Raw genomic sequence first — 26238 nt, 5'->3', positions numbered from 1 at the left:
TCGCCCAAATGAGAATTCCCAACACGTGTGCCTTATTTATTTCAATTTTAGGCAGTTTTCTGTTTTTTTTTCTTACAAAAGCCGCAAAGAGCACACTTCCAAAATCAAGGTCTTTTTTTTTAGTAAATCTTGCAGTTAAGATAAATTAATTTTTGGTTCTTTAGTGGGAATTTATAAAGATTGATTATGAACATTTAACATTTTAGGCATATGAAGGGCGGAGAAATTATATATGGTATTTGTTGTATTTATGAAAATATACAAATATTTCATATTTTAAACATATTAAAAACTAAAGAGTTTATCCCAAAGATACTTGTAATGCTCAGAAACTACGCTAAGTAGGCTTCTATTGAAAGTGCCAGTCAAATAAGCAAATTAAAAAAAAAATCAAATAACCGTTGACACTTTCGAATTTCCCGCCTTGTTTTGAAACGGTTATGGAAGCGGTTAATTGCCGAGTACAGCAAACTTGAACACTTGAGGGCGCCAGACGTATTTCGGTATTACCATTCTTGTTATTTATGCGGTATTACTATGCAGTGAATGCACGGTCGCACTTTCGACTGGCACTGAACAACACTGATTAGTGCAAAAATTTTTTACAACGAGGTTAAATATAGATAATTTTCGGGACATCAACGGAACGCAAGGATCCGTTAACGTCGCAGGAGTGAAAGCTATATATACAAGCAAATTGGTTATACAGGAGGAGAGACCTGCGAATACCCCGGATACCGTACGGATCAGTCCATAAATCATCATGCCACGAGGAAAGTTCGTCAACCACAAGGGTCGGAGTCGCCATTTCACATCTCCCGAGGAACTGCAGCAGGAATCGGAGGAGGACAGCGACCAGACCAGCGGCTCGGGATCAGATAGCGACGATAAAAACGCTGCCGGCGGCGGTGCCAGTTCCTCCGCCTCGAAAGCGAAGACTCCCGCCCAACGAAAAGCGCCCGTGCATCGCAATCAAAAGTCCCGATCAGCGGCGGGCGCCGCTGCGGCTAGTTCCTCGGAATCGGAGTCCGGCGAGGATTCCGACGACTCCGAAGCGGAAGCGCGCGATGCCAAGAAGGGCGTGGCCTCACTCATCGAAATCGAGAACCCCAACCGGGTGACCAAGAAGGCCACACAAAAGCTATCGGCCATCAAGCTGGACGACGGGCCAGCCGGTGCCGGCGGTATTCCCAAGCCGGAGCTTTCTCGCCGCGAGCGCGAACAGATCGAGAAGCAGAAGGCTCGACAGCGTTACGAGAAACTCCATGCTGCTGGCAAGACCACCGAGGCTAAGGCCGACCTGGCCAGATTGGCCCTGATCCGGCAGCAGCGCGAGGAGGCGGCCGCCAAGCGGGAGGCGGAAAAGAAGGCAGCCGAGGTGGGCACCAAGAAGCCGGGTACCAAGTAGATAATCCATCCTTCAAACCTTCCCCTTCCCATGCGGGAATTAATAGAGCTCTCAATTGTGTAACGTATACAAAATTCGCAATAATCCTTTTGGTGAACAGTGCAATTAGTTAAGCAAGAAATTACCGTAAACATAACTTCAAAATTATGCAAGTTTTTTAAGCCTATCTTTTGTAACTGCAATTATACATAAATAAATCAAGTAATTGTAAAAACAGAGAAAGTGTGTGTGTTTCGCCTGGCGTGATGATTATGACTATCAGAATTGATAGAACATTAATATTATAGGTATATAAATAAGCACCTTAGTATGCTCTAAACTTTAAGAAAGATCAAAATAGTATTCTGGTCTGGATGTTCCACCAAATTTAATGGAAGGCAATCAAAAGAATAGATGTAGACTAACTACTAGCTATGACTAAACTAAGAAAAACAATGCGTTGGACTTGGTCTGTACTATACCACGCCCCAAACCTCCTCGAAGGCGGAACAGATTTTGGAGCACGCGATGGCCGCCGAAAGTGGATAGTTGCTAATGGAGAACAGCTCCTCCGTGTAGTCCGTTTTGAGAACGCCATGTGCGAAGGCTCCGATAACGATGACCACCGGCTCATCGTAGCTGGCAGAAGTCTCGTCGCCATGTGGCACCAGCTCCCGGCAATTGGGCAATAGTTTGCCGGAGAAGCTCATGGCGTATTTCTTGCAACCGACCGGCACGTGATCCGTAATCGGATTCTTGATGACACTCATCAGACGACGGGAGGAGTCATTGGCGCGAATTTGGAACTTGTGCAGCAGTTGCACCATCAGGCCAGCAAAGCGTTTAAATGTCCTCGGGATGCGCGTCTGTGGATTGATTTCGATCAGCACATTGTGCTCGGTGCGCACGAAGACCTGGAGGAGACCGGCCCGGTTCAGTGGCGAATCGAAGAGCATCAACAGGCACTGGTGGGTGATGTCCGGACGACAGGAGCCCGGATCTCTTTGGTTTTTGCGCATGATTCCCGCGTGATCGTCGCAGTTCAGCAGCTCGAAAGTGTTGTGCACCTGCAGCAATGGAAATATGTTTATATATATATATATGGAAGGATATATATTATATATATATATATATTTCGTTGTACCCGTTGTGATGACCCACCTTCACAGTCTCCAGTTGGGCTCCTTCCAAAACGATGATCAGCCGCTTTTCGGTGGCATTCAGATGGAGCACCTTGAATTGCTTCTTGTCCAAATCGAACTCCGGATCGTCCGACTTGCGACCCACAAACTTGCGCTTCCTGTTGATCGCCTTGCCCTGACCGCCCATGTCGTAAAAGTATTTGTATTTGGTTAAAAACAATTCCGAAATTATTCTCAAGAAATCCGCACGTTTTTCGAAATACACAGGTTCAGTATGACCTTGTGTCGCGCTCTCTTAAATACCCTACTTCAACAGTATGGCATATGTTTTCAGTATTAAAAGCAACGAGTGCAATTTCTTAGCTCTGGTCACACGCCGGCGAGTTTGTTTATTTTTTGTTTGTATTTGGATTCCCGGATCCTTGTGGTCCTCCTGCAGCTCTTCAAGATGCGCCCGCTGGCGTTCGCCGTGCTGCTTGGCCTCTTTCACTTGATCCAGGCCTGCAATCACTGGGTTCTTCGCGAGGAGCAGATCGTGCCCAAACTGGACTCGCCATTCCACATGCGTGAGCCCCAGAATCTAGCGGCATTTCTCGAGCAGATCAGGTACAGTGAGTATGTGGAGCGCTCCTATCTGGATCTGCTGCGCAAGCGGGAACAGATTGTGGAGCACCTACGATTCTCGATGCGTTTCGGTGAGGATCTGGCCGAGCAGGCCAAGTGCGCCATGGACTACTACATGCTGGAGAAGCGAATGTCTTACCTGAAAATCACGCCAGAGCAGCTGAAAAGGATTAATCTTCCGGACCAGAGGCAATTGCACATCCAGAAGAGCGCATCCTCGATGGGAATGGAGCCGATTTGCAGCGATTACCACCGATTAAGCGTGGGTCCAGCCACCTATGATCATCTGGAGAGTTTTCGGCCCGAGGTCATGGCCGCTGCCTTTCTGGAGCGCGAGCATGACACCAATGTGGGCATGGCCACCGTGGAGTTGACCCGCCGATTTGCGGTGGACGGACTGCAGCACCATCCGGCCTCCTGGAAGTTCCACACCCTAAGCTCCTACTACTGGCGGATGCGAGGAAATGCCCGGGAAGCCCTGCCCTGTGCCAGATTGGCTGCCCTGCTGGCTCCGCCGATCTTTAAGGATATACCCCTGCTGAGTCTGGGCACCATACTCTTTCGAATGGGTCGACTGGCCGATGCCGATCTGATACTGACCGCTGCGGTGGAACATGCCCCTAATGTGGCCGAGAATCATGTGGTCCTGGCCTCTGCTCTGGCCATGAAACACGACTTCAATCGATCCCTGCAGCACTTCGACGAGGCCGAGCGACTGGATCCCAGCACTTTGCCGAGAACGCAGCAGGTGCGAAACTTCATAAGTTGCCTAGAGAACCTTACCAAGAAAACCTCCAAGATGTATAGCTATGTGAAGTACATGAAGAACGAGGTGAAGGAGTTCAAGAAGCTAAAGCATCACATCTCCCAGAATCACGAGAGATTGATCCAACAGCAGCTGCCGCTGGGAGCGAGACGTCTGCTTGGCCTGGACGCCAAAACCAACAACGATGATCTCCATCGAAGGGGTCAATACTGCAGCACGAGGACGCCGAATGGCTCCGACGAACCGGTGCTGTTCTGTGACTTCTACTCGGACATGCAAATGCGATTGGAGAGCAAGGATGTGGACATCGATGTGCTGGAACGGGATCTGAAGGCCAATACGGATGCGGTCATTCGACAGGTGTCCACCGAAATCCGGAAACAGTTCAATTTGGAGCAGCTTAAGGCGGCCAAGGCCCAAATGCCCGCGAAGGCGACGAAGGCTACATAGTAATGATTGCCATTACAAACAGATGGACTGGCACATTCCCTTCACAAAGCAACCAAATATTTTGGGTCACAAAATAGCTTGTACGATTAATCTGTTCTTAAATAGTAATTAGGTATGTGTGCGAAAGACGTGTGTGCATGTGTGTGTATATAGGATAAGTTTTCAGGTATAGTTTAATCAGGCTTATAAGCGGGAATGTTCGGGAGGAGGAGGTTCTTTCGTAATGTCACTTTATCTAGATTAATTATATCTTTTAATGAATATTTAAACAAAGATTTGTGCACATTCGATAAGAAATAAGCTTTGAATTGTATTTAACTATTCTTTTTTTCAGATAGCTTGTTTTTATATATGTTATATTATGTGTTTTTTTTTGTCCAGGACCTCCTCCCTCGTATTTCCCAAAGAAATATGATAAAGATCGCGTATTTATATTTACCACTAGTTTTACATTCAGTTATGTATCTTAATGCAAAGAAAAAAGGAAATCTACAAAAATAACAACAGCCATGATCCAATCGAAGAACTGCTGGTTCCCGAGAGGAGTTTCTTTGGTGGATTACCATGGGATTGGTTGGGTTTTTAAGGCCTCCAGCAGACTGGACAGACTGGCAAAAGAATGGGCATTGTCACCGCCGCTCACAAGCAAACCGCTCCAGCCGCAATTCCGAGCGCCTTCATAGTCCATGTCCAACTTGTTGCCAATGTGAAGGGCCTGCTCCGCTGGAATTTGCAATCTCTCCAGCGGAATTTCGAAGATGCCGCGTTCGGGCTTCATAACACCGGCCTCGTAGGAAGTCAGAATGAAATCGAATTTGCCGGCAAAGCCCATGGCGTCCAGAACTTGTGGCAGTGACGAATCAAAATTGGAGATGATGCCCACACATTTTCCGGCATTTCGGACGCTCTGCACCAGCTCCTGGGCACCATCCACGTGACTCCAACAGGCACTGGTCCGAAAAACGGAAATTAGTCGCTGGCCGATCTTCTCCAGCTTCTCGGGCGCCAGTCCCTGGTCCACGCAGCAAAAGGTTCGGGCCACCAGCTGGAGCCACCAACGCTGCCAGTCCAATCCCGGCGAGTAACGTCCAAAGTTTGGATGTTCGCTGCTCATCGCCTTGAATTGCTGGCGAAAGCATTGATCCAATCGGCGGCGATCCACTCCGGCGACCCCGAACTCCTCTGCCGTCTGATGGTACTGGCGGAGCGGATCCTCCAGACGAAGCAGCGTGTCCGTCACATCGAAGGTCACCAGGCGAAAACGTTTCAAATTCGCAACAAATTGCGAAGTCAACGACATTTTGGCCACCAGTGTGGTATTGTTGTCCACTAGATATTACGTATATGCATTTGGTATATTTAAATTTATCAAAAAACCTCCAAGAACACCTTTGCTTAGTTGTGAATTGTTTATTGAACTAAATGAAGATGTTTTTCTTCATTTTAAAGGTACAGATTTTGTACTTATTAAGATATATTAAGATATATATTAAGAGGTTTTTTGAATACAAACAACTATTTGGAATTGCCGCAAAAAGATTTCCCCAATTCTGGTATTTTTCGCAACACCTGTACTGTGTGTATTTGTCGGCATATATTTGCTGCCCGCCGGCGGGCACACTAAGCCAAACGAAAATAATTTTGTTACAAAAAAAATCAACAAATCGTATTGTTAAATGGCCGTGCGAACACGAACGACCATAAATCCGCCGCAGCGCTCGATTGCAAATCAAATCCTCGAGGCAGTCGGTAGTTAATAATACCGCAGAGCGGCCAGATCGGGGGATATCTACCATCCATATCCGAGTATCCTCCAACGAAAGATCGGAGCAAATAGTGGAGGAGATCCCGTGTAGATCCGGAGTTACGTGATTCCCGGCGACACGGATTCGATTCTGGCTGGGATTGGGCTACGAATTGGAGGACTGCCATCGGCGGATCATCGATGCAACAATGAATGTTCACAAGCGGCCACGTCTGGAAATGGAATTCGGCTCCTCCACCAGCAACACCAACACTTCCACATCCTCGTCCTCCGTAAACAGCAGCAATGCGAATCCAACAGCTGGGCCTGGCCTCATGACCATCGCCAATCACCACACCGCTGATTTGTCGGAGGCCCTGGTTAACGGTTCCTTTGCCAACGGTCAGCAAAGCCTGATTCTCACCAGCGACACGGGAAACCCGCTGATGAATAGCCAAGGTGCTCAGATATTCCTCACCATTTGCGGGGACGAGAACTCGGACGATTCGCAGGAGTACTATACGATTAAACAGGAACCGGGATGCGATCTAGATATCCATTCGCTGCTGCCCAGCAATCTGCAGCTGCCCAACAATCTGCAGCTTCCCACTGGCTGTGAGATTTATTTGGTCAAGGAAACTGGCAGCTTAATGGGTGAACCTCCGACCAAGGCGGCCATAAAGCTGGAACTGGATACGCTGAACGAAAAGCCGCGCCTTCCACCTGTTAAAACTTCCTCCAGCACACAGTCACCGGTAATAACCGCCCAGACCGTGAATCCACCCATTCCAGGTAGCACCACCACCAGCAACAGCAGCACCAGCACCACCAGTGTCCTGTATGGCGATGCCCACGCCCACGCCCGATCCCAGCCAGAATCCGCTGGCCAAACACCATCCAGCAAACTGGAGGCGTACAAGAAACGCGATGACAAACGTCGTGCCACGCACAACGAAGTCGAACGCCGGCGCCGTGACAAGATCAACAGCTGGATCTTCAAGCTCAAGGAGATGCTGCCTAGTCTGAGCTCCAGCTCCAGTTTCAGCGAGGCCAGCACGAGTCCCAGCACCAGCGGAAGTACGAATACCAACGGAAGTAGCAAAGGCAATGCCAGCAGTTCCAACGGACGAGCGCCGCCCAATGACTCCAAATCGCAGATCCTGATCAAGGCGTGCGAGTACATCAAGAGCATGCAGGGCGAGATTGACACGTGAGTGGAGACGGGGTTGTAAGGGGGAAAACCACTGAATCAGAAAACCAGAAAGTGACAGAAAATTTTGCTATACAACTTATTTAACTTGACTCCAAAAAGGGGTTTTCTTATAGATCTTAATCAAGTCCATATTCCGCTTACATCATGCATCGAATGCAGTTGGGAATAGAGTTACCCAAAGGGCGGACACTTGGTCTTGGTCTTTCCCACATTTTCCGTAGAAATGCGTACTTAAAGTGCTGATATACGGGTGGTGTTATCTTTTTGTAAAACAAAACCCCTTTTGAAACGGTTCTTTTTCGCCACTATCTCGTGCAATATGAGCTGGACTCTCGAATGTCCCTGTGTCACTCAAGTCGTGAACCCAAGACATTCGCACTGATCGAATGCGGTTTCCACCCAAACAAACCCCAAACAAAACCAAACACCCAATCAAACACCTAATCCACCGATCAGCAAACATAAGCACACCAATTACTCAATTTTGTCTACAATAAACAGGCTGCGCGACTGTCTGAGGGAGACGGATAGCCTGAGGGCCAGCAACCAGGCGCTGCGTGAGGAACTCGATCGCCTGAAGCGTCAGCAGCAGCTCCAGGAACGCTTCCACACGGCCAGCGGAAGATCGACGTTTAATGTTACGCTCAATTCGTTGAACAGCTCCGCGACCAGTGATCTATTCGAGGGAATCGATACGACAACCAATCTGGCCGCCGTCTCGTCGCTGGGATTCGGCAAGCGTGGCCTGCTGATCAGCGACTTCGATGAGTAAACCAATGCTGCCGGCGATATAAGAGTGGATAGCCAAAAGAAAAAAGCGAAAAAACATATGGGTGGACCGATTGGATTGCGGGCTACGGGAATAAGCAAATACGGAGGCGGCGGATGGACAAGCGCTGGCGCCTTCAACAAACATATACGCCCATCCACCAAAGAATGACGTGCAACGTACACGCAACGCAACACACGCAGTACAATAAACGGACATGACGAGTGATTCCTTGTTATCGCCGCTCTGTTATATGTTATATAAGATATGTATCGATATGTATATGGTTATGTATATGGCTATGTATATGCGCATGCATATGCAGTCGAACTTGGGTGACTCAAGCCAAGTTGTTGGCCTAACCGCTTTGACAAAAAGCTGTTCTCAATTGAGTTTAATTAACGAGCCACGGCACAACACAGCTGCTTTTGTATGTTATATGTATCCGTTATTGGTATTATTCCTGCCCTACCCCCTGCTCCCCCCTCCCATAAAAGTGAGCGCCCGAAAAAAAAGAAATCATGAAAATAACGATCGAACGAATTTTTGTACCACCCATGCCGCGATCATTATCATAATTTGTTTTGAGTTCTGGGATATTAGATCACAAACAAATATTGTTGATAAGAAGCTTTAAAGCACGTTCTGTTCTTCCATGTTCTTTTTTTATATATATTACATTATGTTTACGAAATACGTTTTGATTTGCGCAGCGAATCCATAACTAAGCCATGTTTCAAACAAATTCTTTGTGTTCATTCGAGTGGATACTTTCAGAAGTTAGTATTCACTTTCAACAAGAGATTGTTGTACTTAAAGCGAAATATGTCATGTAAACAAATTGAAAAAATAGCAAAAGATAAGTTTAAGTATAAGTAATTTCTTGCTGAAAGTGAAAGTGAAAACTGAAGTGTAAACGTAGTTTTCGATTTGTTGTTATACAGGAAATTAGTTGTAAGTCTGAAGCTTGAGTAGCAAAAGTTCGATTGATTGCACAGATGTGAAATGATTTTTGTTCTCAGATCCTCAAGCCGTTTGCCATCATTATATAGAAACATACATACCTATGAATTACCCAGAAATACAAGCCTAGAAAAAATCTAAAAGCGTTAACGATACCTACCTATTGCATATATACCTTCAACTAAATCATATTTGGAGCATGTTTGCGCTTGTTTTTTCGATTTTATTGTACTGTTTCTCGCACTAATTACCTACAAAAAAGAAATGTAACGAAAATATACTATATCTAGTTATATCGTATATATATTATATATATATAGTGGTCTATATATATAGAGAGAGAGCGAGAGGCAAGTGTACATATGTAGTGCAGTCGGTAGAACAGTGGGAATTCGAGCGAGATGCGGCTATATAGTGTCGCACTGCTCGCCGGGGGCGTGTGCACCGTTACAGATAAATCGCTATTGTTGATAAAGAATAATATTATATTATATTATATTTGAGCATAAAGTTGTTGTGAATGTTATATCACTGTTTTCGATATACGACGCTGTTTCAGAAGTATAAGTATACAGAACAGAAGTGTTTTAAATACGATTCATTTGTAATACTTAACGAAAATGCCAAAAAAACAAAAAACAAAAAAAGAAATCAAACACACCAAAATACAAACACACTAAGATTCAGGATTGTGGTACTGGGAATTGCATTATTTAGCCCATGGCCGAAAACGAAATGGGATCTTGTGTTACTTGTTGCTATCTATATGCAGTACATTACAATAATATCACATTTCTGTCATTTGACAGCTAATAATTCTATTCAATTTCAATAAACGAACTCAGTAATGGTTAACACACTCAATCAATTTCTCATTCAATGGAATTGTTGGCATGCGGGCATCGATTCTTTAGAAGAATATGGTGGTTTGTTCGCACAGCTGGCTTCCATGATTCCATATGTGCATATGCACATATGTATCAACGAGTCAGACACGAAAAAAGCTGATCCCCATCACCATCGTAATATATTTATTTTAATAATATATATATATTACATAGCGTTTAGATACATAGTTTTTAGTCAATCAGTCGCCTAGCGTAGTCGCCCACATGGAGTAGTCCGTGTTCCACGGATGCAATGTGCAGATTGGCTCCATTCATGTAGTGCACATTGATGTGGGGATTTTGGAGCTCAGAGATTAGAGTGGAACAGGCTGCTGCTGGATCCCCAGTGCTGACTAGCATGTTCTGTAGGAGAAGAACCATTAATAATTGTATACCTTAGTTAAGTCACTTCTTGCATACATCCCAAAATTCGTTGCCAGGCAGGGCATTTCCATCCCAGGCGTAGGTCACCACGGGCAGCATGTCCTCGGTTAGTTTGTCTCCGGGATTTCTGACCGAATTGCGGATGCGGATGCCACCCTGGGGATGTTTGTCCACGGGAAGGATGGCTCCTTCGTAAATGCTGCCCACACGCGGCAGATGGAACCATGAGAAGTGTACCACTCCGATGTAGCTGAGCCGTTCTCCAAGAAACCGCAATCGTCCCTCAAAGCATTCAAGGAAGGTGCGCTCCTGCTCACTAGCTGCCTTCCAAACGCCCAGTCCGATGCCCACCACATGGATATAGGCGGGCTTACCAGCCTTGAATGCTCTGTCCTGTGCCTCCAAGAGCAGGGTGTCGAAACTGATGGCATATCGCTTGCGCATTACCTGGTGATCGAAGAAGCCTTCATGAACCTTTTCGAAACGCAGAGGATTAGACGGAGTGTCGGCGTAAATGAAGTCCTTGGGCTCCTCGTAGAACTCCCGCCAGATTCTACGCAAATCTGATGCAGGAGTGGCCGTCTCGCTGGACATCTTGTCCAAATCGAAACCATAGCCTTTGGCCCGAGTGTTTTGGGTTTTGGTAATCATGATATCCTGGTACTCCATCACATCGGGACGCTCGAAACGAGCTCCAATTAGTCCAATCACAACGCCCTCCCGTTCGATTGTGTCCTTATTCTGAGTCACCGCACCCGCATTGGCCCTACTCCCATTGTTAATGAACTCCGAGTGGCAGGAGACGTAGAGCAGGGCGGCCAGCTTGATCTCGTCGTAGCTGAGCACCGAGGTCAGGGTGAGGGGATCCGTTTCGGCGGCAGTGCCCACTGCTTCGAAGCCCCCGTGTCCAATTTTTCCCTGCATTGTGCAGTAATAGTCGCCATCGCCAAAGAACCACACACATCTCTTCGCCAGCAGGCGCTGCACTAGGTCAATCACAGTCATGTCCTTGTAGAGGGCCTTCTCCTGCTCGCTGCCTGTGAAACGATGACCCAAAAACATAATTTCTTCCGGTTGTGATTTACCCACCGAACTTGAGCTTGTGCTCCAAGAAGCTGATAAAGAGCAGAAGGGTACGTTCGTGAATCACCGGATAGGCGGATGCGATTTGTTTTTGTATGCTGGGACCTCGATCCTCCGGTTGTGCCTTCACGCGGCAGGAATCGATGATGAACTAATGTGGGCGGATTGAATCAATGTCAGAAGGCAATTAAGCGATACCGATTCCAATGAGTATACCTTGGCGGGAGACTGCTCCGAAATAGCTTTGAAATTATTGAGATCCACCGAAGCGTCCGGTTTTTCCATTTGCCGACATTCTTGCAGCATCTGCTGAATGAAAACACTTTCCGGCACATTTGTACGACCACCAGGCCATACGACTAAGGTCTTTCCGCACAAAGAGGAGAATATGGGTTTTTGGGAGAACATTTGAAGAAAAGATCTCATCGCACTTTTTCTAAGTTCGTCTACCATGACGTAACGTGTCAAATGAACCGTCCAGTGCTACAAAGCGCCGTCAGATATAATAACTTATTTCCACTGGCACGTTAACTACCCAACACTCAAAAAGTTAAGAAAAAAATTTAATATTGGTTCTAAAAAGTTATTTTATTTTTATTAAGATTTTTGGCAAATATTTTAGAATCCATTTCCATTTCGAAGTTGGAAACAAACTTTTCTCTCGTCACTCTACATTTATTAGAAAACTAAAGGTTCTTATTAATTTTGTTCTCTTCCCCCCTTGAACGTGTGTCTGAAAATATTTGCTGTTCTGTTTCCATTAAGAGATATTTGGTAATTTTGCAAAAAAAAAAAAAAAAATACTAATTCTCTAATATAGCTTCTCTGTTAATAATTCTCGAAACACAAACATGATAGACATACTTTCAAGCACTAGTTACTTTTTACAAGGTATTTTATTTTAATTACAAAAGGATGTTAATCATTTAAATTAAATCTGAGACTGCAACGCATTGCGCACACATTTCCCCCAGAGCTTCGTGTGCCGTCTTCATGCTGCTACTTCCATCCTGGCTTTCCGCTCGGGATTACACGACGCGTTTGACCTCGAAGAAGCGCTTCAGGTAGTACACCTGGCCCACTGTCATCAGGACCAGCACGAGGGCTTCGAAGGTGGACCACAGCACCACCCGCGAGTTGGTGTTCTCGTTCACCGAGCGATGGATCTTGTCGCGCACCTGCGGGAGCAAAGAAATCGGAGGATTAGTCGTTGATTGCTTGACAAATAATGTCAGGGCATAAGCTCAGCTTTGATTAAAACCGATGGTGAAAACATCAAAGTCTGAAAAACGCTACTAGTTATTGTTTATGTGGCAGTCAGCAGCTCCATTCCTTCGAACAAGTCTACCGATTCCGCTCTTAAATCTTTCGACGTGGATCTGTACAAGTAATGCTGTAGGCTTCCAGGCTATGTGGCAATAGTTACTCGATTGCTTTTGGCTAGATATCATATGCTTCCTCATCCCCCAATGTTGGCTCTACCTTCACCTCGTTTCTTCACTCACATGCATGTACTCCTGTTCGTGCTTGACACTGGTCAGCGTGCCGGAGAGCTCGCGGATCATGTCCTCCAGCTTGGTGTGGCCCACCTCCTCCTCGCCCGGTGCTCCGGGCGCACGTTGCGGTGCCTCACCCACGTCGATGGAGAACATGACCAGCTTGGGGGTCATGCTGCTGCGCTCGTTGTTGAAACACACGGTGTAGGTTCCCTTGGCGGGGGCCACAAAGGTGAACTTGCCGGACGACTCCTTTTCGCTCTCGTGCATCACATGGTTCTCCGGGCCGGTGATCTTGATGTCCACGTCTAGGAAGCCACCGTCGATCACCTCGAAGGTGACGCCTGCAAAGTCACCATCATTTTATCAGCATAGATCCCTTGTCAATAACCGCAAATCCATATCGCTCACGTACCAAACTTGGTGCCGCCTTCGACGTTCTCGAAGAAGCACTCCTCATTGTGGGCGTCCACGCTGACGATGAAGGCGTGGCTGGTGCGGCACAGGATCAGCAGACTGCCCACAAGGAGCAGCACCTTGGCGAGCGTCGATTCCATCGTTTTTCTTAGTACTTTTGGCCTGGTTTTAATCGCTATTAAACGCACTGCAGCCACGTAGTTGTAGTCGATGCGATAGACTCCGATAGATGTGGACAAATAGAGTGTATCGATGAACAGAAGTTCCCGATAGGTCGGCATCGATAGGTGCACAATACGCGATACCGAATTTTTAACGGATAATAACAAAAAACCCACAATGCAAAAATGCAAAAACAAAGTAAATGCCGCGATTATTTTGGTTAAAGTATTGAATTTCGTAACAAATACATTTCTTTATTTATGTGCGTACTTATATGAAAACTATATGTGCATTCCATCATTGTTAAAGTGTTCTAGTATTTTTGTGCTATGTGTTAATCGGCAACTATCGACAGTTGCCCACCATTAGGAAACAGAAAGCTAAAAAAAATGCAAAAATTGGTCAGAATTTCGGCATAAATAAAAGTATCCCTTGCAAAACTCGCAAGCTGCGTGGCAGGAGGAGCTGCTGACCACCAGATCGTCTTGAGGATTTGGTATACGGAACGAAGGTTTCACAGTGGTGGCATTTGCAAAAACAGAAAGGGAAAACTGCCAACTCCCACACACAAAAAAAAAAGGAAAAAAAAATCATCAGCACGGAAAGTAAAAGGTCAACTGGTCAACCGAAATCTGGGTAATCCCCGAAAATCTTTGCAAGAATGCAGCAGAACTCGGCCAGCAATCCCTTCGCCATGTCCACATATGTGGAGCGGCCGCAAATGGGACTGGACGTCGAATTCGGAGCGGATCCTGCCAGCGGAGCAGCTTTTTTCCAATCCGACGGACGCAAGCATGATGATCTCAAGCAAATGTTGGACAGCAACAAGGATGGACTCAAGCTGGAGGCCATGAAGCGCATCATTGGCATGATTGCCCGCGGACGGGATGCCAGTGATCTGTTCCCGGCAGTCGTCAAGAATGTGGTGTCCAAGAACATCGAGGTCAAGAAGTTGGTCTACGTCTATTTGGTGAGATACGCCGAGGAGCAGCAGGACTTGGCTCTGCTATCCATTTCCACATTTCAGAGGGCGCTCAAGGACCCCAATCAACTTATTCGCGCCTCGGCTCTTCGAGTGTTGTCCTCCATAAGGGTCAGCATGATTGTGCCAATCGTAATGCTGGCCATCCGGGATAGTGCCGCGGACTTGAGTCCATATGTGCGGAAAACAGCGGCACATGCCATCCCGAAGTTGTATTCCCTGGATGCGGATCAAAAGGATGAACTGGTCATGGTCATTGAGAAGCTTTTATCGGATCGCACTACTCTAGTGGTGGGATCAGCGGTGATGGCCTTCGATGAGGTGGGTCTGCAGAAAAGTAAACCATTTTTCCTCTGTATACGATGGGTCTTTATTCGTAGGTTTGTCCGGAACGTGTGGATTTGATACACAAGAACTACCGCAAGCTGTGCAATTTCCTGCTGGATGTGGACGAATGGGGTCAGGTGATCATCATTAATATGTTGACCCGCTACGCGCGCACTCAGTTCGTTGATCCCAATGCGGACGATGAGGATCTGGTCAACGATGGCCTGGGCGAAACGCCCGTTAATGAACGCTTCTACGACGAATCCTCGCACTCCTCTTCCCACAGCGATGATGGCAGTAGCGATGATGAAAAGAACAAGTCGCGTACGAACAATGATAACAATGGTGGCGGAAATGGCAGTAGGACACCCAGTTCTCCGAGCAACAGCTACCACATCGATGTGGATCATCGCCTGCTTTTAAGGCAAACGAAACCATTGCTCCAATCGCGAAATGCCTCCGTGGTGATGGCAGTTGCGCAGCTCTATCATCATGTTGCTCCCAAGAACGAAGTGCAACTGATTGCCAAGGCACTAATACGACTGCTTCGATCGCATAAAGAAGTTCAGAGCGTGGTCCTCAATTGCATTGCCTCGATGTCCACCAAGCGTAAGGCGATCTTTGAGCCGCACCTCAAGTCGTTCTTTGTGCGCACCAGCGATCCCACGCACATAAAGCTTCTCAAGCTGGATATTCTCACCAATCTGGCCTCGGCGGGCAGTATTTCGCTCATCCTGCGCGAATTTCAAACCTATATCTCCAGCAGTGATCGTTCCTTTGTGGCGGCCACGATTCAGGCCATTGGACGATGTGCATCTAGCATTAAGGAGGTTACCGAGACCTGCTTGAGTGGCCTGGTTCATCTGCTGTCCAACCACGACGGTGCGTTAAGCTTTCTTTTAGCCATTTGTATTTTAATTTTATAAGTATTCCGTTACTCCATTTAGAGCACGTGGTGGCCGAGAGTGTGGTGGTGATTAAGCGTCTTCTGCAAACGAAAGCCGCCGAGCACTTTGAGATTATCACCCAGATGGCCAAACTGATCGATTATATCAATGTGCCCGCAGCTAGGGCAGCCATCATCTGGCTTATAGGCGAATACAACGAGAAGGTACCGCTAATTGCCCCGGATGTGCTGCGCAAGATGGCCAAGTCGTTTGTCGATGAGCAGGATGTGGTGAAGCTGCAGGTCCTAAACTTAGGCGTTAAGCTCTATCTAACGAATCCGGAGCAGACGTCGTTGCTGTGTCAGTACGTCTTTACGTTGGCCCGCTACGATCCAAACTACGATGTCCGCGATCGCGCCCGTTTTCTGCGGCAAATTATCTTTCCGGCGAGCGGAACGAGCTCGGTGCTCAGTCAGCATGCCCGCCAAGTATTTCTCGCCAGCAAACCGGCTCCGGTGCCGGAGAGTAAATACCGCGATGGCAACACGTTCCAGTTAGGATCGTTGTCTCACTACCTAAACATGCCAGCGGCTGGCTACAAGGAACTGCCCGCCTTTCCGGTGATTCCACCGGACTCATCGGTACGCAATATAGCTGGATTTATGCAGGACAAGCTGCCGGGTGAGGACTCACCCTCTGGACATTCCAAGGATACATCCGGCCGGGAAGGCGGTAAGGAAAAGGGTGCTGGAGGCGAGAAGGGCTTCCTGTCCGAATCGGACGAAAAGTCTTCCGCGTACTCGGAATCAGGCAGCAACAGTGGCAGCGGCACTAGCGACAGTGAATCCGATAGCGATGGCAGCGGGAGCAGCGATGAGGAGGAGGAGGTGAAAAAGCAGCAGCCGCCAAAGGTTTCCTCGCTGAAGGAGCGGCTTATCGATGCTGGAAGCAATGAGCTGGCCGCTACTTCTTCGCCGGTAAAAGCAACTACAAACAACAATAACAATGCGACAGGTTCGTCAGGAACTTCGGACAGCGAGGATTCATCGGCGTACAGTGGCAGTAGTAGTGATGACAGCGCTTCCGGTAGCGATAATGACGTGAAAAAGAACGAAACGAAAACGGACACGGCCACGAAGCCGGAGAAGTTGAAAGCGAACCACGAGAAACAGCCGGAGCAAACGGCCGCCAAGAGCAATCTGGACCTGCTACTCGATTTGGATGACATTCCGCCCATTGGTCCCGTGATGACGCCCTCACTGGGAGGATTCCTGACGCCTGGTAAGCAGATGCATCTCTAAATTAGGCTCTTTTTATTTAATAATTCTTCAATAGGCACACCAATGATGGCTGGACAGGCGGCGCCACTGCAGCCGCAGCACGCCCGCAATCATGTGGAATTGGTGGGTCCCTCGCACATCGAGTTCAAGCACAAGGAGCTGCTTAACAAGGTCAGTGGCCATGGGCTGCATTTGGCCTACCGTTTCACCCGCTCTCCGCATCTCTACTCCTCGAGCATGTGCTCCATTGAGCTGCAGTTCCAGAATCGTGACGAAAAAGAGATTACGGCCATTCGTCTGGGCCAAACAACTCTGCCGGCAGGCATGCAATTGAATGAGTTTGCGCCCATCACTGTTCTCCAGCCCCAACAAACAGCGAGTGGAGTGCTGGGCGTCGATTTCAATGATTCGACGCATGCTGTAGACCTAGAGCTTCTGTCAAGTGCCGGCAGTTCACGACTGCAATTGAAGCCGCCGGTGGGCGAGCTGGTGAGATCCGTCCAGATCGGAGAGAGCTGTCATCGCGAGGAGCGGGCCAAGCTGCGTGGAATGAATGAGCACCAGTGCGAGTTGCGTGGCCTGAGGCAGGATCTAATCGATGTGGCCGCTTTGCGCAAAAAGGTTTTCGAGTCCATCAACGTGGCGCATACGCACAGCTCTTCCAGCGGCCAGCTACACTGTTTCGCTGGCCAAACCCTGAGCTCCAAAAGCCTCGTCCTGCTCACCCTCGACTGGAAAACAGAGGATGCCCTCACGCTGCTGGTAAACTGCGAGAAAATGGTCATTGGATCCATGGTGCTCAACGAGCTGCGCAATGCTCTGCAGCTCAGTTTCGCCATGTGAGCGAAACCGAGCGAGACAGCAGGAGGAGGAGGGGAATCCCCTGGAGTAGGGCAACTCAACTGAGAACGAGGCAAAGCCGCCTCACTACGTAAACATAGCATTCATATTTAGCTATACACTTGCAAAGGGCGGGGAGAACGTAATCTTTGAAATTAGCTGATAACAGCTGAGATTACAGGTTTTAAATTCCATTTTCGAGAGATTATATGTAAATGTGCAGTGTAACAGATGCAACTTAAGTGTTCAAGTGGGATCGAAATCCAACACTAATTTAAATTGCAATTCCAGCTGTATTATCCTTTAACTTGTTGAAAACTGAATGAAAAGTGATGCAAACTATTATGTAAATGCTACAAAACTATATTTATTGTTATACACTTTCGCAAATTCGCAATGAAACTTATTGAAATGGGAAAAACACAACTTCCTATATATTTGTATCCGCTTATACTGAGATATTTTGCATAAAAGAGTCACCATTTCCTTTTATGAATGGCTGAACACAACTTGAGATTAGTGTAGCTTTCATATCCAAATCGAAAATCATTCAAGGATTACCAACCGCCCCGCCCAAATATAAATGAATCACGATCCTAACGCTTTTAATATTCCTATATACAAACTGCAACCACGAAAAATTCCGGATGAAGTGAGGTGTTACAATTGGTTGAACTCTCGAATCGTTGCCGATCCAAACAAATCCTATCCTCCAATCCATCCTACTTAGCTAGGCGTGTGTGTAATGTGTGTGTATGAGTAATCGAAACGTATTTGTAAAGTGTTTGATGTTGTAAATCTGTTGCCTTCGTGCTCTATGCGGCCTTCTTCAAATCGTAGCAAAGACAAACGAATATCGAATCTATATATTATATATTATATTCATACAATAAACAGCGCAAATTCTGGCAAAGTAAAGTGAACAAATGAAACGTATAATAATAAAACTAAACTGTTAATCTGCCTGAAACAAATAAGCTGAATCTCCGCATTGAAAAGCTGAAATAAAAGCTTACATTTTAAACTTGAGAACGCCTTACCTGTTTGGGATAATCCAATCAAATGTCAAGTAAAAATGCTTTTTCCAAAAGTTTTCAATTATTTTGATGTTTATTCACGCTTGTTCTTGTTACTTTCTCCACTCACCAAACAGAATATAAGAAGTCAGCAAGGGCAAACTTTGAAATGCAAAAGAATCGAATCGAATTCTAATAGGATCAATTCCTTGAAATTTGAGTTGACTTCTGCATTTGTGGTATCAATATCCTGCTGCTGTCGCTTGAAAGTCGGGGGCACTTCAAAATAGCTCCGTGGGAAATCATAGAAGTAGGGGGGACATACTGACATGACATACTATGGGTTATAGAAGAACATACATAACTCATTCCTCAAATCCTACGCTGCTTTCTCCAAATCCATCTGTGTTCTAGGTGTCGGTGTATTTTGTAGCTGTATTTCTTTGTGTTCTAATTTGGGTTCTGCACAATTAAAAAGCTCAATTTCATGCTTATCAATATAAACGAGTTAGTTAGATCGCTAGGTTAGTAATGTTTAGTTTAGTTTTGGATTCGCTGCTGCACTTAAAGATCTCAAGTAGTAGTTTTAGTAGTTGTAGTTTTCGGTTAGGCTAGGCTTTAAGATCAACGGCTTGAAAGTTCCGAGTGATAAGTGAAGAAATATGGGGTTTTGGGATGCTATATTATGTATGATTAGGGGATAGATAGCATGTATGTACCAATAGTATGTATGCATTAATGTAATTTTGGGTATATGTATGCTGTAATAATGGGATGTGACAGGCATATAGTAGAGCGTTTGTATATAGTGTCCTGGGGTAGTATCGTTCTCTTCTCGTTTTCGCTATTCTGTATACACGTTATATAATATGCCACGGCCTTCATTCGCTTAACTTCATATAAAACTAGTTTTTTTCAATTTTTTTTGTTTAGTTTTTTCTTTTAAATGTATATGCAAGATGTATATATCGATTTATGCAGTATGTGTGTATGTCTAAGGATGATTTTCAATCACTTATTGTTACGTACGGTGTTTGGTATAACATGCTTCGCTTGGACTAGCTCGATGGCCGCTTTCTCCACCTCTCACGTTTTGTCTACCTTCAGATTCATCAGATCCGGCGGATCGTTCAAATCGTTCTTTCCTTCCCTACTCTCTAACTTCAATAACATATAAAGCATTGGTTTGGTTTTGTTTTCTTCTTTGGGTGTCTTAAATGGGCAACGCTTATCGCACAAACGATTTTTTCGATTATGGCTCGATTACCGAGACTATATAATCGATAAGCATCGATAGCTGCGAAGCGAAGCATTGAGAGGGCCTAAAACGGACGGATTGCTACCGTTAGTCAACGGCTAACCGTTCGATGCCTGTTGTTAGTGCATTTAAGTCGTTAAGTTTTTGGTTTTATCACTCTCTCTTCCTTTTTGTTTGTTATCGTTCTTTTTTTAATTATTATGCATAAGTATTAGCCTGAGGTGCTCCGAATCGAGATCAGTTGTGAGGTCTAGAGCAATTAACTATTACGGTGTTATATCCTAGTTATCCCTTGGAAATCTGGGCTTCCACAGTTTACCTCCTTTCACCGATCTTTCACTCTTTCTTGTGATTTTCTGTGTATTGTTTTGGGTGTTCTTTTTTCCGTTTTTTTTTGTTATTGTTTATTTTTTTTTTTTTGATTACGCCATTATTATGCAGTTATATATGCACTTACTCAGGAATAGCTGTACTGTGAAGCATACTGCTATTCCTGTGCGAGTGTAAGTGCCTTTTTGCTTGTTGCGTGTGTGTTGTGTGTGTGTGAGACGTGGCTATGGCCATATATATAATAAATATAGTCCAATAGCACCGGGTGTTTATCGACTTTGCTTAGTGGGTTAAACTGCAGCTCCGTCTAAGGCCGCGTGCTTAGAGCTTCTTGTACCAGTAAAGATAGTGCTCCCCATCCTCGACCATTAGCTCGTCCACACCTGCAAGAGTTCGCATCGAAATTACCGCCAGTTCGGGGAAGCACCATTAATTACAGTGAAACCTCTCTGACTCTACACTTGAATATCTAATGAATTGTTCACGAATCGCAAAATATCAAAGATGTTCATTTGTGTCAGAGATCTTTCACTATAATCCCGAATCCAAATCCAAACTTACCAACAGGCGCAATAAGCTGATTCCCGGGCGTATTATTGGGATCGGGCAACTCTGGCAATCGATAAAGCAGCCAGTAGTGATACCTAAACAATCAGTTTGTAGGTATATGTCATTTATGGTAGGATTGCGGGCAATACTCACCCTCGAGGCTCCTCCTTTTTGCCATACAGGGTGTGCACATAGTGACCATTGGGCCATTCACGCGCCTCGAAAATAAATCTGAAAGATAATAATGATTGTAGTATGAATCAGAATGGTGCAGAATATTGATTGAATTGCTGTTTTACCTGGGATCCATTTCGGCCGCTTGGGTCATGGCCTTAAAGAAGCTGGTGTTCTTGGGTGAGACGAGTGACAGGGAGAAGGACTCGGTCACATTGGATCCCACCCAAAGTGTGTACGTGTAGGAGATGTTCTTGGCATCCGACTCTTCTGCAGAGGAACTAAGTCCGAAGGGCACCGCCAGCTTTGGCTCGCCGTTTTCTGTGCGGGTAAATAGATAGTACAGTACAGTGTAACCTTTTAGTAGATACATGGATAAAATGGTGACCCAAATCTCTACTTTTGTACCCTATTCATTCTCTAATCCATTCTTATCTATTGTTTAATCTATGTATGTGACCCCAGAGACCGTACTCACCCGTAGGATCACTGCTTTCGCGTATCACATGGTCGCACTGCAGTGCACGCACTGCACCCAATCCCTTCCAGCCCAAAGCGAGGATGATGTCCGCCGTGAGGCCCACACCGATGTCGGGTTCCTGGCCATCCTGCAGCGGTTCCTCGCTCCATCCTCCATCCGCTCGCTGGCGACTCAGGATGTAGCGCGAGGCGGCTGTGCGGTTCCAATGTCCAGCCGGATCGTACTCCAAATCCTGTAGAGCCTGCATGGCGAGTGCAGTGCTCCTAAGCGATCCGAAACTGCCGCGCTGATCCTGCAGACTGGCCAGTCCCCTCGCCGGTCGTCGGACAAAGTGTTGCAGATGTCGATGGCGATGATCGGTGACGATGCATCGCAAGGCTAGGATCACCATTGCAATGGCATCAACGCTCTGGTCCGTCACTCCGCTGGCAATGTCCAGCAGCCGTCGGATCTGGCGTTTCCGTACATGGGCCGCCGAACTGCAGGCCGACAGAGTAGTCAGTGCGAACTCAATATCCTGGGCCGGCTCATGATGCTGCAGTGTGGCCACCAGGTCGTGGCCATGGAAGTGCTTCGGGTCCTTGCACAGGGAACCCAAGGCCAGGACGTATCTGGCCAGCTTGTCGAGATCCAGGGGCTTTGGGAGTGTATGATGGCGATCCAGCATGGCCAGGATCTCGATCTCCATTTCTTTCACGGATAGCGTATCCTCCAGCTCTTGGATGACCTGCACATGACCATCCACACTATCGTTGGGATCTCGGCCGCCGGACAGCTCCTTGGCCAGTATAACCACATGGGTATCGTTGCCCCAGCCGTAGTCCGAAGCCCTCTTCTCCTTGAGCCAATCCAAAGCTCGCAGGATGGCCTCCTGTTCCCCCTTTGTGGGCGGTGCCTGACCAATTGTCTGATGCTCGGGGGGTGTACCACTGCCATTCAGGGCGGTGGGAGTTGCCAGGATGAGGGACTCCTGCTGATCTACACCAGAAATGGCAGCTGTCGTTGTACTCAAAGAGGAAACTGAACTGGAGTTGGTGTTGGCATTGTCAATGTTGCTGTTGCTGCTGGGCAAGCCACTGATGTTTCTGCTGTGACTGCTCGTGTTGCTGTTGCTATTGCCAGTTTGCTCATCGCTGGCTTCGTTGTTTGTATTAAGGTTGCTGCTGCTGCTGGCTGTTTGATTCTCCAATTCGGTGGAAATGGGCGCCACCACCGAGGAGGTCGTGCTAAAGCTTACGGAAATTGGCGAGGTGGATGGTAACGTCGCCAGAGTCACATTCTCCGCCAAGGAAACCACTGTTGCCGAGCCATTTGCAAAGAAGAAAAGGACGAGGAGCAAGAGCCACGGCGGCGACGACAGCGACAACATCCTGAAGAGAATTCTAAAAGTAAAGAAAAACATTGGTTTATCTTCCAGGAAAATTTAATCAAAAATAAGCCGTTGCATGTATGTATAATTAGGGTGTCTGAATAGATTCAGTTTTAAAATTTCAACCTTAAACAAAAATCGCTTCTATCGAAATAATCGACTTAGCGTGCCCAAGGTATCGGTTTCGCAAATTCAATTATAGTTTGATGTCAGAATAGATTTTGTTATTAAGCAAAAGGGGGGAGGGAAAATGAAGGATGGGTAACGAATGATGAGCACAAAGCGGAGACGCAGGACTCGAGGCGTTGCCTTGAACTGAATTTCGCAGGAAACACGTCATGCGACTTATCGATAATTGGGAAACCTGGCGATCGATATCGCCCAACGTCTATTTTGAACAACAAATAAACGAAAAAAGAGCACTTAGTCATCACATCAAATAAGTGCAACAGCAACAACTTGGCTTTTAGACAAAGGACTTTCGTGTCCTGCGTATGCGCTTGTATTCGTGCGTGCGTGTTTGTGTGCATTTGTGTGCGTGTTTGTGGGGGATGGAAAGTGGGCGATGAGTGGGTGGGTGTTGAGTGGCTTGGTCGTAAGGGGGCGTGGTGTGCGGCAGCTGCGAACGTTCAATTGCCTTTGACAATAAAGAGTTCATTGCGACAACAACAACAGCACAACACACTCCAAAAAGCTTACATAATAATACAATAACAAGAAAGGCCGAGCCGCCAAGGATAAAGGGTAAATGAAGTCCCGTTATCAGCCTATATGTAATCTATATACACGTATACAAATGTATATAAAGTTCTATGTAATCCGTAATCCGACTTCTCGCCTTTGTTCGATTGTGACACACTTGAAAGTCAGAATTTTTATCCTTTTTCGCCCGCTTTTCTGTTGCTTCGAGGGAATATACCCTAAATTATCTTCTATTTCGGTTTCGGTGTTAGATTTCGCGTTTTTTTGCGGGCGGGGCGACGGACGTTTCGATATTCGCGTTTTTCGCCAGCGTTCCCTGCGATTTTTTGATTTTCAATGTTCTCAGACCGTTCCTTGCAGGGCTGCCAGGTTTTCTAAAGCTTGAATTGTCTAAAAAAGGACAAAAGCTTACAAGTAAATGTTTAGAATGGCCGATAAGAAACCGATTGGCGATTGGCTTGGCGATGCAGCCCTGGGTGGCGGTCTACATCAAATTGGTTGTGCAACTTGGCTGAGGCGCAGCTTGTGCTATGCCCCGTTAGATGGCGCTGTTAGCGGTTTTTTTTTTGGGAAAGACAGGGTCGTTGTTCAACGAATCGTTTGAAAGTTGGCGGAAAGTGTTCAGAAAATTATAAACAAAAGTCATTTTATGCATAATATACATAAGTATTGCTGGGTAATTACGAGTTTTTTAATATAACAATTACTAACATACTACTAACATATATGCGCACATGGAACGAGTGAGGATGTTGCCCCATTCTTTTTCGGGATAAAAGTGACTCTCCGTCCATCAGCTCTTTAGTCATACAGTCAGTTGGATGGACTAGCTGGATATGTAATTCGATATACTTTGTGCCGGCCGCAAAAGCCGACAATCAAAATGCCGCCGACCGCCAACAGTCGACGCCAAATGGTCGCCGCTGCCCCGCATCCTAATTCTTGGTTCCTGATTTCAGATTGCCGATCCCAATCCCGATCCAGATTCAAATGCAGATTCTGATTCAGTGGATGATGATTGCCTATCGTTTTCGCCCGAGCAATTAAAAGAACAAGTATCCGTATCGGTTACCTCTGTTGAGCGGAATGAAATCTATATGGGGAATCCGCTCCAGAGCGATTCGAACAATGAAAGGAAGTCTGCGAGCGAGCCCTGTGAGTCCTGCGATTCGCGTCCCTCGTCCCATTGTGCAGTTATGACAGGCGTCCCCCTTTGCCGGCATTTTGAGCCTCAAGAGTCCTGCCGAATCACACACTCACGCCCAAAAGGAAATGTTCGAACTTTGAAGTGAGCTAATTTCGTGCAGCTCCGGATGAAGTGATTCAAAGGAGCCAAAGGATATTACAGCTCAGCTACAGGAAGTGCTCAATATTAAATGAGTTATAAGGCAACGCAAAAAAAAGAGGAGTTACCAAGCAATTTAAAAAAGTATAATCATTACATATATAAAGAAGCGATATATATATATTTATGCGACAGCATTCATTTAAGTTAAGGTCACATTTCTCACTTATATTTTTGCCCAGGTGTACCGGCATTGTCGGTCACTTCAAAGCGTCGGTCCCTGAGCTTTTGTCAAACTTCTCGGACGGTTCTCGAACCCCCAAACCCAAACCCAAACCCAAACCCAAACCCAAACCCAAACCCAAACTCAAAAAACAAAAACAGAAGCGGGATCCTTTAGGTCGGCGACTTTCTGAATGAGCGACAGCTGGCGCAACACCTTGATTTTGGACTCCATATTAGCCCACGCACAATTTGACAGATCTGAGATCGGAGATCGGGGATCTGAGGGTATTTGAAAGTAATCCCCGAACAACTCTTTCGTATCTCGGCATTCGTAAATCGATCCATCTAAAAGCGGCGATCGCAGCTACTTAACTTTTCGGCTTAGGTTCCTAGATCTCTACTTAGTAAATGAGGAGAGTCCCCTTTACTTTCCTTTGAGCCAGGACAATTGTCTGTTTCCGCCGACTCAAAAAAAAAAAAAAAAAAGAAGAGAGGATGCACCTTCGAGTCGGTTCGCTTTATCGAAGTCTGGAGTCTGAGATCTTGATCTCCAACGAAAACAGAAATACATATATGTGTAGTGAAGAAGATCGGAGATCCCTGCGCAATATTTGGCAACCCAATTACTTTGTTTGCTTAGCCGACAAAATGTTTATTCAAGTCCCGCGCTGAGATTTCTCTGGGCAACACAATAGAGCCATACAGCCTTGAGCTATTATCCCAACGGATCGCTAACGAAATTCACGTTTTGCGCAATCGAAACAATTGTTTTCCAGGGGGCGAGCTGGAAATTCTCAGTTCAGACAGACAGATGAGCGTCGATAAAAAAAAATAAATAAAACACACGAGATGGGTAACCGACAACAAAAATAAAGGAAACTAAAAATCCTCGGAGTGCAGCGAACTGCGTCCGAATTTTGTTAAATTCGCCCGATTCGCTTGATTTGAATGGATTGCACCCTGCGCAGCCTTTGTGTTTCGTATTTTGTATTCAGTAGTTTGTATTCCATGTACCAAGAACATATCAGCAATTTGGGTTAATTCCC

General features: G+C 46.2%; 9 protein-coding genes across 9 annotated transcripts; 4 read left to right on the top strand and 5 right to left on the bottom strand.

Annotated features, from left to right (window-relative positions):
- Positions 1 to 563: 563 nt before the first annotated feature.
- On the top strand, positions 564 to 1630 carry LOC6612495 (28 kDa heat- and acid-stable phosphoprotein). Its single transcript, XM_002036967.2, has one exon. It carries the CDS (start codon positions 764 to 766, stop codon positions 1406 to 1408), a length of 645 nt encoding a protein of 214 aa, XP_002037003.1. The 5' UTR covers positions 564 to 763; the 3' UTR covers positions 1409 to 1630.
- A 120-nt stretch (positions 1631 to 1750) lies between these two features.
- LOC6612496 (ribosomal RNA small subunit methyltransferase NEP1) lies at positions 1751 to 2812 on the bottom strand. Its single transcript, XM_002036968.2, has 2 exons — positions 2549 to 2812; positions 1751 to 2454 (listed from the first exon to the last, which is right to left on the bottom strand). The coding sequence occupies exons 1-2, from the start codon at positions 2714 to 2716 to the stop codon at positions 1864 to 1866; spliced, it is 759 nt and encodes a 252-aa protein (XP_002037004.1). The 5' UTR covers positions 2717 to 2812; the 3' UTR covers positions 1751 to 1863.
- Positions 2813 to 2905: 93 nt separating this feature from the next.
- LOC6612497 lies at positions 2906 to 4870 on the top strand. Its single transcript, XM_002036969.2, has one exon. It carries the CDS (start codon positions 2978 to 2980, stop codon positions 4367 to 4369), a length of 1392 nt encoding a protein of 463 aa, XP_002037005.1. The 5' UTR covers positions 2906 to 2977; the 3' UTR covers positions 4370 to 4870.
- LOC6612498 (rhythmically expressed gene 2 protein) lies at positions 4780 to 5701 on the bottom strand. The gene has a single exon (XM_002036970.2). The coding sequence runs from the start codon at positions 5667 to 5669 to the stop codon at positions 4929 to 4931; it is 741 nt and encodes a 246-aa protein (XP_002037006.1). The 5' UTR covers positions 5670 to 5701; the 3' UTR covers positions 4780 to 4928.
- Positions 5702 to 5980: 279 nt separating this feature from the next.
- LOC6612499 (probable serine/threonine-protein kinase dyrk2) lies at positions 5981 to 9360 on the top strand. The gene is made up of 2 exons (XM_002036971.2): positions 5981 to 7323; positions 7828 to 9360. The coding sequence occupies exons 1-2, from the start codon at positions 6323 to 6325 to the stop codon at positions 8096 to 8098; spliced, it is 1272 nt and encodes a 423-aa protein (XP_002037007.1). The 5' UTR covers positions 5981 to 6322; the 3' UTR covers positions 8099 to 9360.
- A 701-nt stretch (positions 9361 to 10061) lies between these two features.
- LOC6612500 lies at positions 10062 to 11878 on the bottom strand. Its single transcript, XM_002036972.2, has 4 exons — positions 11629 to 11878; positions 11419 to 11563; positions 10366 to 11366; positions 10062 to 10308 (listed from the first exon to the last, which is right to left on the bottom strand). The coding sequence occupies exons 1-4, from the start codon at positions 11863 to 11865 to the stop codon at positions 10138 to 10140; spliced, it is 1554 nt and encodes a 517-aa protein (XP_002037008.2). The 5' UTR covers positions 11866 to 11878; the 3' UTR covers positions 10062 to 10137.
- A 411-nt stretch (positions 11879 to 12289) lies between these two features.
- Positions 12290 to 13556, bottom strand: LOC6612501 (transmembrane emp24 domain-containing protein 2). Its single transcript, XM_002036973.2, has 3 exons — positions 13324 to 13556; positions 12918 to 13252; positions 12290 to 12590 (listed from the first exon to the last, which is right to left on the bottom strand). Exons 1-3 carry the CDS (start codon positions 13463 to 13465, stop codon positions 12441 to 12443), a joined length of 627 nt encoding a protein of 208 aa, XP_002037009.1. The 5' UTR covers positions 13466 to 13556; the 3' UTR covers positions 12290 to 12440.
- A 286-nt stretch (positions 13557 to 13842) lies between these two features.
- On the top strand, positions 13843 to 18901 carry LOC6612502 (AP-3 complex subunit beta-2). The gene is made up of 4 exons (XM_002036974.2): positions 13843 to 14790; positions 14850 to 15678; positions 15744 to 16964; positions 17019 to 18901. Exons 1-4 carry the CDS (start codon positions 14149 to 14151, stop codon positions 17804 to 17806), a joined length of 3480 nt encoding a protein of 1159 aa, XP_002037010.1. The 5' UTR covers positions 13843 to 14148; the 3' UTR covers positions 17807 to 18901.
- Positions 18902 to 20275: 1374 nt separating this feature from the next.
- Positions 20276 to 24044, bottom strand: LOC6612503 (uncharacterized protein CG3556). Its single transcript, XM_002036975.2, has 6 exons — positions 23680 to 24044; positions 21609 to 22993; positions 21256 to 21451; positions 21110 to 21187; positions 20969 to 21051; positions 20276 to 20790 (listed from the first exon to the last, which is right to left on the bottom strand). The coding sequence occupies exons 2-6, from the start codon at positions 22978 to 22980 to the stop codon at positions 20729 to 20731; spliced, it is 1791 nt and encodes a 596-aa protein (XP_002037011.1). The 5' UTR covers positions 22981 to 22993; positions 23680 to 24044; the 3' UTR covers positions 20276 to 20728.
- Between the last annotated feature and the right edge of the window lie 2194 nt (positions 24045 to 26238).

Source organism: Drosophila sechellia, chromosome X, assembly GCF_004382195.2.
Source record: "Drosophila sechellia strain sech25 chromosome X, ASM438219v1, whole genome shotgun sequence".
Classification (NCBI taxonomy): domain Eukaryota; kingdom Metazoa; phylum Arthropoda; class Insecta; order Diptera; family Drosophilidae; genus Drosophila; species Drosophila sechellia.
This window is presented reverse-complemented; position numbering and strand designations above follow the sequence as displayed.